We start from the raw sequence: 16,410 nt of genomic DNA on the forward strand, positions 1-16,410 counted from the left end.
GGTCCAAACCTCTCATGGACATCTCCATACAGCCTTTTTAACAAGATGTTCCTCCCCAGTTTTTTGTGTCCCAGTTTATGTTGAGCTGTCAGTCTGGGGATTGACAGATGGTGGTGGATGAAGGATCCCAAGTGACCTCAAAGACTGGAACACACGGTGTCTCCACCCTGCCCTCTGTCCCCTTTCCCTCCATCCAAGGATGGACTACAAATATGATCCTAGCTCTGGCCAACAAGGGCTGCTGTCCAGGTTCTAAGTGAAACTTCCTCTTCAGCATTCATCTATTCATTCACCCACTCACTCACTCAGCAAACATATGAGCCCTTCTTCATCCCTCATGCTTCAGAGGTCGGGGGCTGTTAAGTCAGCCCCGACACTGAGCCTCTAGGAGCTCAGAATTGCAGGCAGGCCTTCCCTATTGAGGAGTTTCCCCCGCCCCGCCGTGGTTTCACTTGTGTGGTAGGCACTCACAGTGCCAGAGTAACAGGAATGGTCATGTTTTGCTGAAGAAACAAACTCACCCAGAGCCACATCCGTGGCACCAGCAGACCTGGAAGCCCACACATTCCCCAGAGGACTCCCCACGTCCTGCTGCCCCCAAGAAATCCTCTGGAAACCACGTGTCATCGCTTTAATACTGTGTCATACTTTCTTTTAAAATACAGTCTCTTCTGAGGTAGACAGACCGAACTGCAGAGCGTCATCAGACAGGAGATAAATACATCCATGTACAACACGCATCAAAATGAGGTAGAAATGGTTACAGCTGGAGGGGAGGACCCCAACCCCAACGTGGGTAAAGGAAGAAGAGAGCCAGCCTGCCCTCCCCCCATCCCTGCCCCTGGATTCTTTGGTATGCCCCCCCCACAACATTGCCAGAGCTGGACCTGCCCTTCTCCCACTCGCCCCAGTGCCCAAGAGGTAGGTGCTAGTAGACTAGGGGCTGTCTCCTTGTGCAAAGCTCCCCAAGGCCAGTAGAGGACGTGGTGGGGGCCCTGGGTCTCGGTCAGTGAGCTCTTCCCCCCAACCCCCAGAGCTGTCTGCCTCTTGAAGGGATGGCTGAGATCCCAAACCCCCTCCCCAATGCCCTCCACCCACCCACCCCCCTTATACATACACACACCTGAGAGAACCTGCTCACTCCCTGCTCCCCCCACGGGCTTTTCACAGCGGAGACCCTGCACCCCTGCTTCTGAGACCTTCAGTCAGCCAGCTCCGAGGAGCAGAAGGAAGGGCAGGGACCAAGGCAGGGAGGGAGAAGAGAGAACAGAGCAGCTTTCCTGTTAGCACTCCTAGGCCAGCCAGCACAGACCCTCAGCACCTTGGCACCTGAAACATCCCCTTGGACTTCCTTCCAGCTGGGAGTGGGAGGTGGGAGAGACTGCAGGAGCTGTCAAGGTGGTGGGAGAGAGAAGTGGGGTGGTGGCTTGTCCCCCACCTCTGGACCAAGGTCAGAGTTGTGAAATGGGCTCCCCAAAGCCCCATCACAGGAAAGTTGGTGGGAAGAAGAATACAGTTCTCACAAGGAAGGGTGCCTAAGCCTGGGCTTCCGGTGGAGAGTTTGGGACTGAGAATAAAAGTCCAATGTTTATTCAGAGGAACACAGCTGCCCATCTCCTTCACCCTCTCATAGCCCCTGGAGCTCTAGACCTAGGACCCTAAGAGAACAGGAGAGGTAAGAGTCCCCTCAGAACCTTCTCCTGCAATGGACGGACACTCACTCACCCCTCCTCAGAGCCTCCCAGCAGACCATGGAGGCTGAGTCTGTAATGAACTCTGTGCCCAATCAGACCTGTGGCCAGACTACCTTCCCTCCAGAAGAAATCTTAGCATAAGTTACAGGAGACCTCTGCCTAGACAGGGACCAGGTGGGAGGACCTCTCTGGGGACTTTCCACCTGGGTCATCTTCCCATTTGGGCCCTCTCAGCCTACCTGCTAGGTCTGGGGCAGGCAGTGGGCAAGGGCATCCCAACTCTGGGTAACCAACCCTCCACACAAAACACCCCACTCAGCTGAGGGGTGGGGCCTGCAGGAAGGGAGCAAGACCTACCTCCTTCCAAATGCCACAACGCAGTCCTCATCACCTCTGCCTACAACCTTGGCCCTGAGGGGGAGGCCCCTACAATACATTCTGCTTCTATCCCAAGAAGCGCAGGGGTTGGAGTGTGGCCTCTCTGTCTTCCTCTCCCCTTCCCCTCAGGTCTCACTTTCTGAGTCTTCTGAGAGAACCTGCTTCCCTGGGGATTAAGGGGTTGAAGGGCTGGGGGTGGGGGGAACACACACAGGAAAGCAGCCAAAATCTAACATTCTTTCTGAGGTCAGTTTCTTCCTGAGTCGTCAAAAGAAAAACAGCAAAGTCTACACATCTTACAAAAATAAGAGGCCTAAAATATTAAACAAGCTACATTTCTGGAATTTTCCTCCTCAAAAACAACAACAACAAAACCCCCTTCTTTGGGTGTTTTTCTTTTTTGCTTGACTCCCACAGACCTAAGGTTTCAGCTGGATGAGGGATAAGGGGTGAAGGGAACCCCCTCCTCCTCAGCCCCTTAACCTCCAGATCTTCCGCAAAGGGACATTGCAGTCTTTGAATGTGAGGGACAGAAGGCAGGGACAGGGACCAAGACACAGAGAGGATGGAGAGCAAGGGACAGAAACAGAAGCACTGAAGGTGATAGACGGAGAGACAGGGTGGGGAGGAGCAAAAGGGAAACCCGGCCGGAGGGGGGAAGCGAGAGAAGGGTGTATGGTCAGTGACAAAGCAACGGAGAAAGAAAACCACCAGAAGCAGAGAAAGGGAGACGTGGAGAAGGGGGAGGGAGCAATTCAGACAGCGAGGAGACAAAAGGATTGTGGCGAGAGCAGGAGTTCCTTAGGCCCCGGGGCCAGTCTTCCGCGGGGCAGAGATGGCGAGCTTCCCGTCCACAATAAATAGGAAAAAACCTGAGTACACAGCGCATATGGCATCTCTCTGCCTAGCACAAGCATTTTCCTTTCCACGGAAAAAAAAAAAAATCCACCGGCAGCCCCCTCCGCTCGCCCACCCCACACCCCTCACTCCGGCACGCCCCAGCCCAGTGGGGTTAAAGAAGACCCTTCGCAGACAGAAGGGCAGGGAGTGGGCGGCAGCTCTCTGGGCCTCCTGGTGCGCCATCAGTGTCCGAAACCGTACATTTTGTCCCACTCCACGAACGAGTCCAGGTCCTTGGGTGAGGCCCTAGGGCCCACCTTGGCCAGCGCTGCCTCCACGTCCTTATAGGAGATGGGGCGCTGCAAACCCGGGAGGCCCGCCCCGGCCGCCGCCTGCTGGCACAGCTGCCCCAGCTCGCCCCCAGAGAAGCCCTGGGTGCCCTGCACCAAGGCGGCCAGTTCCCGCTCGCTCAGCGCGCAGCCCTGCTGGGCCAGCGCCCGCTGCAGGATCTGCCCGCGGGCCGGGCCGTCGGGCAGCGTCACGTAGAAGCGGAGAGCGAAGCGCCGGCGGGTCGCCTCGTCCAGGGCCGCGGGCCGTGAAGTGGTGCCCACGACCAGCACGCCGTCGGCTCCCGCACCGCAGCCGCCGTCCAGGAAGGCCAGGAGCGGCGCCTGCAGTGCGCCTGCGGCGGCCGTGCTGTCGTCCCGGGCGGACAGCAGCGCGTCCAGCTCGCTGATGAGGAGCACCGCGGGCGGGCGGCAGCGCGCAGCCGCGAAGGCGGCCTGAAGGAGGCGCGCGCCTTCGGCAGCGCCCGGCGCGACCAGCGTGCCTCCGCGCAGGCGCAGTAGGGTGGCGCCCAGTTGCGTCGCCAGGCAGCGGCCCAGCAGCGCTTTGCCAGCGCCCCGCGGTCCGAAAAGCAGCACGCTCCGCGGCGGGCGCGGGCTGCCGGGGTAAGCGGGCGGCCTCAGCAGGGGCCACACCAGCTCCTCCTCCAGTGCCGCCTTGAGCGCGCCCTGGCCCGCCACGTCCGCCCACTGCACCGGCGGTCCGCAGTCCACCATCTTGCTGGTCGCCAGCTCCAGAGCCCCCTGGTCCACACCTTTAGGAGGCTCTCCCGACGGCACCGCGAAGCCCCCGCGGGGAGCCGGCGCCGGGGCCCGCTCCGGGAACTTCTCAAAGGGCTCAAGTTGCGGGCCGTAGATGGGGGAGCCCAGGACTTTGAGGGGAACGCCACCAGCGTACTTCCCTGACGCCTCCTCCGCCGCTCCTGGCGGCTTTGCCCGGAACCCATTGCCCCGACACTCGCCGTTGTCCGCGGCGGGGTAGGAGGCGCCGTCGGTCGCCGGGGCTTTGGCGGGCTCGAAGGCGTACTTGCGGTAGCGGCCTTCGGCTCCTTCGTCTGTAGCCTTGCGCTTCAGCGACACCCCGGCCTCCGCTACCCCCTGGAAACCGTAGGAGGCGGGAGACGGCCGGGGTGGGGCGGGCGTGGGCAGGGGCGTGGGCGCCGCCAGACCAGAGGTCAGGTAGGGGGCCGGGGGCGGAGCGGGCGGCGGCGGGAGGGCCCCGTAACCCGGCTGCGCGGCGTAGCCCCCCGCGGGGTAGTTGTACAAAGACCCAGAGGGGCCGTAGCCCGGCGGGGGCGGGGGCTGCAGGAGCGCGGCCGGGGGCGGCGGGGGCAGCGCGGCGCCTGTCTGCGCGCAGTAACCCGGCGCCAGGTACCCCCCGCCGTAGCCCGCCGCGTACTCCGGCGCCGCCGACGGGCCCCCGCACGCGTTGCCGGTGTAGAGGGGTTCAGGCAGGTTTCCGGCTAAAACCGGGGAACCGCCGAGACCCCCGGAGCCGCCCCCACTGCCCGACTTGGTTCCCGGGAGGCCCTCGTGGAGCGAGGCCAAGGGATAAGGAGTCTCTGGCCCCGGCCAGGGTTCGGGGTCCCCCTTGGCGCCGTTGAGGAAGGCGGCGTCGCCGTAGCTGCCCAGGGTGGGGCGCTCGTAGGGCGAGTCCAGGACTCCCGAGTACTTCTCGGCGTAGCGTTTGAGAAGGTTGGAGGCAGTGAGGGCAGAGATGTCGTCGTGTGCCCAAGCATAGTGGCAGCGCTGGCGACCCCCAGGGGGCAACTCCAACTTGTGGGCCGGCGACGGGGTGGTGGAGGAGACGTCCAGGTGCTGCTCTGGCCACTGGTTGAGGGGCTGGGCGTGTTCCGGTGTCCAGTGCATCTTCGACAGAGCTGCAGGCAAGAGAAGCACCTAGTGAGATCCTGAAGAGCCTCTAAGGACCCACTGACTGCCAGCCGCAGGCGAACCTTCTTAAACCGTAGCTTGGGACAGGCTGGTTTTCCCGCATCCACCCACAGCGTTCCACCCTACCCGGGCCATCTTCAGGCACCAAAATCACCGTATTTGTCTTGTCCCACACTTAAAGTTGTCTGAAAATACTTTCCTCAGAATCAAGATGCATCTGAAAATGATGGTTTTTTGGGTCCTAACCTCACCTACTAGGCAATGACTATTGTTTTGTCCTGGTGCCTCCAGCCATGCGCTGTAGGACACACGGTCAGACCTACTGTAGTGAAGGATGGTGTCTGTGGCAGAGTCTCACTGTCCCTGGGAAACCCCAGAGGCTGACCCAGAAGCATCACTTGCTTTCCACGTGGTTTCTTGTAGTATCTGCCTGATGGAGTCAGGGCACCTGGGTTCCAGACCCAACTCTGCCAGTGATGGGTGCATACCCAGAGCAGGTGCTGCCACCTGCCTCATTCCCAGAATGTTTCACCACAATACAAAAAGGTTGTTTCGAATAGACATAAATGTCTTCTGGAGAAGTTGGGACAAAGTTAGTGCCCATCATAGAATTGGGATTTACCTGGTGGTACAGTGGCTAAGACTCGCGATGCAGGGGGCCCGAGTTCAGTCCCTGGTCAGAGAACTAGGTCCCACATGTCCCACCTAAGAGATCGCATGCTTCAACAAAAGATCCCACTTGTGGCAACAAAGATCCTGTGTGTCACAACTATGACCCAGCACAGCAAAATAAATAAAAATGAATATTACAAAACAGAAAGTTGTTCACAAGTTTATCTGCGCTTCCCAGGAACCAAATAACTCTGCAAAGTAAAACACACCATCATACTCAAAACAAGCAAAAATATTCCTGGCATAGAGATCATAGAACTTTTTTTCATGGACCTAAAGAAATGGCCTCTTAGGTGGTCATGATATAAACACTGCAGAAGTATTTACTTCATACACTGTCCCTCAGCACCGGTCCAGGCATGAGCCCAACTGGTAAAAGGGATTCAAGGCCTGGGGAACGGCACTCTCCAAATGTATGGCTCCAATTCGTTTGCCTGATCTGAGAATAACAGCTCAAAGACTAAATGGGCCCATGACATGCCAGAGACAGTTTTTGCCAATGATTATTTCTCAGTCCTAAGCTCTTAGTAAGTTAAGCTTACAGGTCAATATTCTTGCTTCAACAGAATTTTACTGAGCACATACTAAAAGCTGTGCCAGGCATGGGAGCAGATTGAAAAGTGGATATGATGTTTCAACCAGGAGGAAGAGATAACATCCTTTAGGAGGTGAAAAGCAGAGGTGTGTGCCCAGAGCTCTACGCTCAGGGGAGCATACTGTGCCTAGTCGAGAAGGCCTTGCCAGGGAGGGGTGTCTTTACAGGAACTTGAAGGGTGATAGGCCGAGTTGACCTGACAGGCTAGAGGATTCCAGCAATTCAAAGACTCGGAGCACAGTGCATTGAGAAAGCTAGGGCTAGAATAGCTCATATGCCCTCTTCCCCACCTCAAGATGCCTTACTGCCACCTTCTGAGAAATTGTGATAAAACAAATCTGTGTCTATGATGTGACCTGTGCCCCTTTAGAAGTAGGACCTGTGTGTAGTGCACAACCTGTATAACCATACACTGCAAGCCTGGAGGGAGTACCAAGAACTGCTGGGTCACCGGAACCCTGGAAGTGGGTATCTGTGGGGCAGTGGTACAAGAAGAGTTTGAAAATTATCAGGTTGCTTCTCAGGCAATTGCCCTTATTGTAGTAGCTTGACTGCACCACCTGTTATGATTGACCTGGCATCAGTGAGGTGAGGTCAGTCTTTGAAAATGAAACGGGTTACCCTCATTCCTGCTGCCCTAGGGAAGGCATGAGCCATAGATACTAGAGCTTTAAAAGAGGAATTCTTTTTTTTGTTTGTTTTGGCTGCACTGCACAGCATTTGGGATCTTAGTTCCCCAAACAGGGATTGAGCCCACGCCCCTTGCATTGGAAGCGCCCAGTCTTAACCACTGGACCACCAGGGAAGTCCCAGAAGGGGAGTTCTTAAGAATTGTTTCACCTCCATCTGAGAGGTGATCCTGGCCACCAATGACAAGAGAGCAAGCAGAGACAGCAGAACTGAGGGGGAGGTGTGAGGGAGGCATATGTGCAGCTCCTACTGAGGAGTCTCCAGAGAACAGAGGCTTTACCCGTTGTCAAAAGAGATAATTTCCTGGGACATAAGAAATCTCAAGTGGTTCCTGTTACAGGGTCATATGTGGTAACGTCAGAATTGTACAGATTGTGTTACGACATGGGCCCTAAACCTGTTTTATGTTGTTGCTGTTTTTCTGTTCATTATTATGTATACTTTGGCTCCTTAACATAGAGAAAAGATTTGACCTGATGAGAGCACTCTCCCTGAACTTACTAACTGGGCATGCTGGAAGGAAAGGTGGTCCCTCCCAGAAGGACAGACACAGACACAGCAAAGAAGACTCTGGGTCTGGACTTGTTCACACACATTTCCTTCACCATCTGCCAGATCTGCTGCTCCTCCTCGGCATCATGGGGTATCTTCCCAGCCCCTCTCACCAGCTCCTGCCCTGGCCGGCAGTGGTCTTCACTCAGGTCCACACTCTCCAGACCAAGCACTCAAGCCGTGGTCCACACTGAATCACTCCCACCTCAGTCCTTGTGGACTCCAGAAACCCACTACCTCTGGCCCTCTAAACCTGTCCTGCCAGTTCCACACTGGTCTATCTCATCTGCTCTGGACTCAGCCCCTTCTGGGGTTTCCCAGCCCCTGCAGCTCATCCTACCCACTTGATCTCTACCCTCAATCTGCTCAGACACAGGCCTTCTGCTTCAGGCAGTTCCCTTCCATGGTAGCTGGGGGCACATCTCCATCACCTCTGGCCTTGTTTTCACCTTTATCTACATCTACATCCATTTTAGAGACCAGGAGGCCTGAGGGTCTCTCCAGCTCAACCTCTCCAGCCTAGGCTGGGACCTTGCTCCATTAATTGACTATGCTTCCCCACTACCATGCCCTGGCTCTGCCCCCACAGCAGGCCTAATTCTTTCCCAGCTTCAAAAAGACTTCCTTGACCCTAAGTCCTCCACTGACTACTAGCCCATCTTTCTTGTCCTTCTCCTTCATTCTTCCCTGAAGCATCACCATCTACCTGCATGATATTATCTGCGGTGAGAGCAGGCAGAGCATGCTGTCTCCCTGTTCCTGCCCTCAGGCCAATTACAGCCCTCTTCTCTCACACAGAGATGCGGGGGCCTTTCTGTGGTCTGCTTCCCACAGGAGCAGGAGGGATCTCCCCTGAAGAGGCTCCCCACCTCCTCCCCAGGTTCATAGGACATACTCCAGTCCCTATATCAGCTGGGCTAGTCATTAAGACAGGCCCCAGAGACTTGAGGGAAAATGTGTGTTTCGAATCAGAGAACTGGATTTGAATCGAGGCTCTGACCCTTACAGTGTTAGGCTGGGCCGACTGCTGGACGTCACTGAAGCTCAATTTCTCTGTTGAAAAACAGCGTAACATTTGCCCTGCACAGTGCCCATGAGGATTTAAAAAGATAAATACGGATTTCCCTGGTGGGCCAGTGGTTAAAGAATCTGCCTAGAAATGCAGGGGACAAGGGTTCGATCCCTGGTCAGGGAACTAAGATCCCACATGCCCTGGGGCAACTAAGCCCACTCAGTGCAACTGCTGAGCCCAAGCATCACACAACTGGAGAGCCCAGATCTGACATGGCCAAATAAATAACTACAGAATCCGGGGTCAGGTACGAAGCAGTATGACAAATAGTACAGGTAGAAACCTGAGCAGTGGCCCAGCCTTGCTGAGTGAATCTGAACAAGTCACTTCCCCTTGAGGTTGGGGGAATGTGGAGGCTGCTCTGTGAGGGAGGTTCCTTCCAGCTCTAATAAACAGACTGGTCCTTATGCTGGCTCCCCACTGTCCCCATGGGGGGAGAGCCAGCCCCCACTCTGTGCTTTACGCACTATCTGGTGTAGCCTTCATAAGAACCTCGGGAGAAATGCTATTGTCTCAATCCCCATTTGGCAGGTGAAGCGACTGAGGTACAGAGAGATTGATACATCCTAAGGTCACCCAGCTTTTACCAAGGGGAGCAGGATTCAGACCCCAGCAGTTTAAGTACAGACCCCAGGCCCATACCTCTTGGTTGCACTGGCTCCCTGGTCCAGTCCTCGGTACTCACAGCCACAGAAGTGCCTGAGGCCGTGACACAGCCTCCAAGGCCCATTCCCTTGGCCCTGTGGAAACATTTCTGTGTTTGCCCGGAAATGTGGCTACACCTCAAGAGCTGCGTGTTTACACTTCAAACCTGCAATCTTCCCCTGGGGGAGCCCCAGTCTCCAGCGCCCCCACAGGCGGGAGAATGTGTGTCCTCTCACTGCAAAGCAGCCCAAGGAGAGCTCTTCTTTCCCAGCAGACTCACCATCTGATAAGCATCCATGCCCCTAGGCTGTGCAGACAGCTCCTTATTTGAGTCGACCGCCTTCCCTGGGGGTGGCTGGGGCTCCATGGAGAAACTGTCACTTAAGCTCTTTGTCTGTGGACCCTTGAAGGCTGGAACTCTGCGTGACTCCACACAGAGTCCAGTCCTTCTAACTCATAGGTGATCAATAAATAGTAACAGAAAGGATTGCTGGATGAAAGAGGAGAAAAGAATTCCATAAACCCTCCCCCTCATTTGCAAGAAGTCTTCCAGGATCAAAGAGGGAGTGTCTGGGCCTTTACAAAAGGCCAAGGCACTCAGCGCACTGATCTTAGCCTTCATGGGCCTCTCCCATCCCTGTGGACCAGGCCCAGGACACTGCATCAGGCCTGACACGGGCTGTGGTAGTGTGATTTACAGTAAGAAATATATATTTAGGGTTTCTCTGGTGGCTCAGTGGTGAAGAATCCACCTGCCAATGCAAGGGACACGGGTGCAATCCCTGATCCGGGAGGATCCCACCTGCCACGGAGCACCTAGGCCCGTGTGTCACAACTATTGAGCCTGTGCTCCGGAGCCCTCAAGCCACAACTGCTGAGCCTGTGTGCTGCAACTACTGAAGCCTGCAAGCTCTAGGGCCTGTGCTCTGCAACAAGAGAGAACCCACCAAAGTGAGAGGCCTGCGCACTGCAGCTGGAAGGCGGCCCCTGCTCACTGAACTAGAGAAAAGCCCACGCAACAGTAAAGACCCAGCAGAGCCAAAAATAAATAAATATTTTTTAAAAGAAATATATAGTTAGTCTTCATCCACTCCTCCTGGCTCACAGCTCCCCAAACCCTTGGAATTTCCTAAGCATAAGTGTGACAGGAACATACTTCATAATATTTGGTCTCTTGTCCTCAGTTCCTGAAATAGCTTCAGAGCAATAAAGATGAAATGAGTGTCTTGTTATTCGTAACAAGCCCCCTTCAACCACACTTGAGTTTATATTAATGAGGGTTTTTGGAAAGCTCCTGGGAAACCTAAGGATGAAGGCTGGTGGCAAGAGGAACCGGCCATGATTAGAGGGTTGGACCCTTCAGCTCCCCCAAACACAAACTACCCCCCACCTCCTGGGGAAAGGAGAGGGGCTGGAGATTGAGCTCAATCACCAGTGGCCAATGGTTTAGTCAGTGGGTTTGGGAAAGCTACTGGGGAGGAGTGGTTGGGTGACTGCTGGGAGAGAGGGCATGGAAGCTCTGGGCATCTTCCCACATCTACCCTGTGCATCTTTTCCATCTGGCTGCTTCTGCCTTACATCCTTTTATAATAAGCTGATAATCTGGTAAGTAAACTGGTTTTGTGAGATCTGTGAGCCACTCTAGCAAGTTCATCAATCCGAGAAGAGGGTCGTGGGAACCTCTGATTCACGCCCCATCAGTCAGAAGCACAGGTAACAGCCTGGATGTGTGACTGGCACCTGAAGGGGCGGTCTTGCAGGACCACCCTTACCCCTTGGGATCTGCCGCTACCACCAGGCCGGTTAGGACACCCACCTGGTGTCCCAGAATGGGTTGGTGTGTGGAAAACCCTCACATCTGGTGTCAGAAGGGGAGCACCGAGGTAGAGGTGTGTGAGAGGAAGGGGGCACACTCAAGAGTGTGTTTCTCCCTCACACAGGCCTCAGACGCTCCTCCATCCCCACTGTGGCATCAAGAGGCAGCAGATACCCTGAGCGGTCCCCATGTGTTCACCGGCAAGACACCCAACCTCTCCAAGCCTCACTTTCTTCAGCTCTCAAGTGAGACAGTATAGATGGTGGACAGCAAACTTTCTCTCACTAGGAACTTTTATACAGGCTGAGGTGGCAGGGACCCCAGTACACCCCTCCAACTCCCTAAGAAGGCCCGTAACACCCCTTCCCTACTCATAGGGTTTCTCAGGTTCAGAGTTCCCTCACCCACGGGGCTGGGGGCAGGGCCGGAAAGAGGGGCAGCTGCGCTGGGGCTCCAGGCCTGTGAGGACAGGGGCCCGGGTGGATGTCGCCCTCCTGGGGCAGCTCCTCGGGCTCCATTATCTCAGCCTGGGACAAAGGGGCTGGAGTGGAGAATCCTATTGTCGGCCTCGTATGGAAATCTCATTAATCTATTCACCACGGCTCCCATAGGCCTTTTGTCCTGGCTTTTTGTCTCCTGCTCACAACTGGTGCCCTGCGTGGTGGTGTTTGGGGGGTGGGGAGGTGCAGTGGTTCTCTAGCTGCCTGGCAGAGCTTGAAGGGGACTGTTCCCCATCCACGGGGCCCTGACCCCACCTCGTGCCAACCCCCAGTTACTGTAAGAGGAGAGGACAGGGGACACGCAGGGGACTCTGGAGGACAGGACGGGTCGCTTGCCTCGGCTCTTGTGCCCACCTTAGGAAGCTATTCCCCCAGTCTGGTCAGAGAGCAGCCCCAGCACAGCTGGGTCCCCCGCACCCTGCCTTAGACACAAGATGGGGCTCAAGAAGTGCTTAAGGGATGAGCCAAAGGAGGCCTGAAAGGCAGCTACAGAACTCTGTGGTCTGTGGGCTGGAGCCCATTTTCTGCAGGTTCACTGTCTTGCTCGCATCCAGCCAGAAAACGCTTCCATGTATTAATACCTTCAGAGTGCTGGCCACTGAGCAGAAGTTGTCAGAGGGGCAAAATGAATCAGACTGTGACCCTTCCTTGTGACTCTATCATCTAACAGGGAAGATAAAGTAAGAGTGATCGTGTCCATAGAAAGAAAGAGAAAAGAAAAGGAAGAAGGAAAGAAAGAGGGGTGAAGAGAAAGGAAAAGAAAGAGGGGAAGGAAGAGAAAGAAAGAAGGGGAGGGACTTCCCAGTAGTTAAAGTCTGTGCTTTCAATGCAGCGGGTTTGCGTTCCATCCCTTTTGGGGAACTAAGATCCCACATGCCTCAGGGCCAAAAAACAAAACATAAAACAGAAACAATACTGTAACAAATTCAATAAAGACTTTAAAAGCCATTCACATGCAAAAAAAAAAAAAAAACCTTAAAAAGAAAAAAAGGGAAAAGTCTAAAGAGCAAGAAAGAAAAGAATCAATTCTGGAAGCAGTGGAGCCTATTTTCGGCGGCGGCGGGGGATCAGAGCAGCACCTAAAATGGGTCTCTGCAGGCAGAGAGCACTGGGGTGTGTCCTCGGCCACTGGGCTGAGCAGGGAGTGCTGGCACGTCCCTGTCATCGCTAGCCGCACAACACCCCACCCACTGTGCTTAGTCGCTCAGTCGTGTCCAACTCTGTGACTGCATGGACTGTAGCCCCCCAGGCACCTCTGTCCATGGGATTCTCCTGGCCAAGAACACTGGAGTGGGTAGCCATGCCCTCCCTCAGGGGATCTTCCCAACCCAGACATCAAACCCAGGTCTCCCAAAATGCAGGCTGAGCCACCAGAGAAGCCCAACACCCCACCCAAGTAGATATTATAGAACTGGGTCCCAGGGAGGAGGTCCCACTTGCCCAAGCTCAGAAAGAGGACCTCCTCCTTCTGGCCGTTGGTTTCCACCTCCACAGGCTGTGGGAAGGCAAGGATATCCAGTTGAAGAGCAGATCCCAGGGGAGCAGGAGTCCAGCCAGCAGATTTGAACACTCTCCTCCCGGTCCCTAAATTTGCTCCTTGGCTGGAGAATGGTGGAGAACTTGGAACTGGAGAAGGGAGATGGGACAGCCTAGGGAAATGAGGAAGGGGATGTGTGCCAGGAGGTCGCAATGGTTGGAGCCAAAAGAAACCTGGAAAACAGCCCTGCTTGCTCACTCTGGCCTATTGGGCCTTGCTTACCCAAGGCCACCCACTGAAAGTCCTCCCTCTGCCAACCATCACTGTCCCATCTTTCAGGGCCCACAGCAGTCCCTTCCTTCTTCATGCATCCTCCTTGGCCACTCCAGTCCTAACTGACCCCTTGCCTTTTAAGGGAGCCAGAGAAAGTCCCTCCTGGCAACAAAAATAGAGATTGTTCTTTCTCTTGCTCCTGGATCCCATCCCCTTTCAAAGGTCGGACTGTGTTCCCTCAAGTCTCCCCTCTTCTGCGTGATCAATTTCCCCTCTACCGGTCATCCTCTTCAGCCCACAAACAGGCTGCTCCTTCTCCCATCTCGGAGTCAAGGGAGCTCAAAAGAATCTCTTGATCCTCTTCCAACTACATCCTATTGCTCTCTGCTTGCTTTTTACCAAAATAAAAAACAAAACAAAGAAAGAATTCAAAAGATGCCTATACTACAATTTCTGATTCCTCCCCTCCCATTCTCACTTGAACTCCCTCCAACCAGGTTTTCATACCCAGCACTCCAGCTGCCTGTGTGCGTGTTGTTAAATCTGACAGTCAGTCTGAGGGCCAGTCCTCGGCTCAGTGTGGACTCAGCTGATCACCCTTCTTTCCTGAAGCTTCTTCACTGGGTGCCCCACCCCCTCTCCTCCTTTATTTCTTTCATGCCCTCCTTTCACCCCCTCTCTTTTCAGCCTTGCTGAGCCCAGGGTTGTCTTGGATCCTTCTCTCCACATTAATTTCTTGGAGACCCCATCCAGGCTCATGGCCTTGACAACTGGCTGTACACTGAGGATTCTCCAGCTAGTTTTCCCTCACACACCCTACTGGCACAGTCAAACTTCTCCCTGACTCTCCCACTTAAATGTTAAATGGGCATGACTGACATGTCCCAATCAAACTTCCGAGTTTCTCACTCCCTCACCCCAAGTCCCCATCTCAGGAAATGGCAGTCTCATCGTTTCTAAGTGCTCAGGTTAGAAACCGTGGGGTTGTCTCTAACCACTCTCTTTCACACCCCAGACCAGCAGATCAGACTGGCTCGGGCTTCCAAATCTATCCAAACTGCAACTACCTCTCACCCAGGGGACAGCAGCAGCCTGCCACCTCCCCTCCCACGTCCACCCTTGTCCCCCACTCTCCAGTCTCAACACGCAGCCACAGGACCTTTGAAAACATGTCTGAGCATGTCATTCTTCCACCTGGAAACTTCCAGAGTCTCCTATGTCACAGAGAATAAAAGTCAGAGTCCTCCCAGTGGCCAACCTCGTCCTCCCGATCTGCTTCCCTTCTCCTCCAGTCCTCCCCTCCCGCCACTCCCCCTGGGGCCTCCCCTCCAGGCACAGTGGCTTCCTCACAGCTCCCTCCACAGCGGCTCTGCTCCCACTCGGAGGCCCTGTCCTTGCTAACTTGGTGCTTGTGATGCTATTTCCCCAGATCTCCACACGACTCACCCCGCCTCACGCCAGGCCTCTGCTCAGCTGTCATCGCAGCAGACCCAGACCCCCCAGCTTGATGTCCTCTGTAGCACTCATCATAATCTGACCTACTTGTTCTTTCTCGTCTTTTACCCACTGGAAAGTTGCATGAAAGCAGGTACTTGGTTTTGTTCACTTCATTTCCCAAGAACTCAGGTCAGTGCTGAGCACACAATAAGTTCTTAATAGACTCTCTAGAGTGGATGAATGGATGCCTGGATGGATAAATGCCTGGATAAATGAGATGGATGAATAGATGGATGGATAAATGAATGGATGGATGGATAAATGAGCAAAGAGGCTTGAAAGTACCTCTGTGTCCAAATAAAAAAATCCAGGTGACGAAATTTGAGCCCACACCAGCTGTTGAGAGTAGCAAGAGGCAAAGCCAGGGAACTTCTTCAGGCGTGGACAGGGGAATTCGTGTCTGTGAACACCAGAGGAAATACCCAGCCCTGATCTGACTGGAGCTGAAGGGCACTCAGCCCAGTAGCCCCCAGGGACCCCACCTGGCTTTTTTCTTTTTTCCAAAAAAAAAAAATCTTCCTCCTTCTCTCTTTCCCCAGCCAGGCCTCTGAGAGGGGACAAAAGGGGCAATGGAATTCCCATCAAAGGCCACCGGACACATGGTAAAGAGATCAGGGCCCTTGGGATCCTGCTTCCTTGAGGTAGTAAGGCCTCCCCGCCAGCCTGGCTCCTCTCTGGGATGGGGGTGGCTGGGGTGGGGGGGTTGTGCTCTGGCCCTGGACTCCTCATATGTCAAATGCCAAACAGCAGGAGGCTAGCCAAGTGGCCCCCATCTGGGTTGTGTGTGTGCACATGCGCTGGGGGGAGGGGAGAGTGCAGAAATCCCTGCCTGTGTCCGCGGTCAGGGCCACAGACAAGCTATGACCATCTGTTGTGATCTTGAGAGGCCAGGCCAGGGGCCCAGCACCCTTGAGGGTAAACCTTCCCTTTCTACCATCCTCTTAGTGTTTGCAAAGAACTTTTAATAACTGCCATTCAGTTTTATCCTCACAGCTTCCCTGCTAGATAGGAGCATTCTCCCCATTTTACAGAAGACAAAATGAAGGCTCAGAGAAGGGGGGCTGATTCTCCCAAGGTCACGACAGCTAGTAAGCAGGGAAGCTGGGACTCTGAGCCTATGCTGCCAGCCCCTCCCTCACCCAGTCTTGGCCAAGGTGTCTGGGCACCAAACGCAGGGCTAGGCTCTAAGGCACAAGCCCCAGCCCACTCCCCACTCCCTCTTCCAGGAAGCCTTCTAGGACTGACACCCCCAAGGAAGTTCTAAGATGCCTCAAAGTCTAGAGCTCCAGAAGCCACTCCTTTCCCATTCTGGGCTGTGGGTCTGTCCCTGGGTATTGGGCCCTCTCATTGGCCAGGACCTCCTAAGGGCCACTCAGCTACCCACAGGAGCAGATGATCCACCCTGGGGCTGGGGTGCTCTGACAGACTGGGGAGAGGGCACTGCACCCTGGGAAGAACCCCGCCTAAGGTCC

At 54.9% G+C, this 16,410-nt stretch overlaps 1 protein-coding gene across 3 annotated transcripts in view; it reads right to left on the bottom strand.

Annotated features, from left to right (window-relative positions):
• Nucleotides 1–617: 617 nt before the first annotated feature.
• FIGNL2 (fidgetin like 2) overlaps nt 618–16,410 on the bottom strand; it is a 28,314-nt gene continuing 12,521 nt past the window's right edge. For 2 of the 3 annotated variants that reach the window (XM_043446981.1, XM_043446982.1), the window contains exon 2: nt 618–5,136. In XM_043446981.1, coding sequence (XP_043302916.1) covers nt 3,155–5,125 — 1,971 coding nt within the window. In that variant the 5' untranslated portion in view covers nt 5,126–5,136 and the 3' untranslated portion in view covers nt 618–3,154. Of the gene's footprint in view, nt 5,137–9,372; nt 9,471–16,410 lie in introns of all 3 variants that reach the window. The other variant, XM_043446980.1, reaches the window with a different exon arrangement.

The sequence above is a fragment of the Cervus canadensis genome, chromosome 25 (assembly GCF_019320065.1).
Source record: "Cervus canadensis isolate Bull #8, Minnesota chromosome 25, ASM1932006v1, whole genome shotgun sequence".
Lineage (NCBI taxonomy): Eukaryota > Metazoa > Chordata > Mammalia > Artiodactyla > Cervidae > Cervus > Cervus canadensis.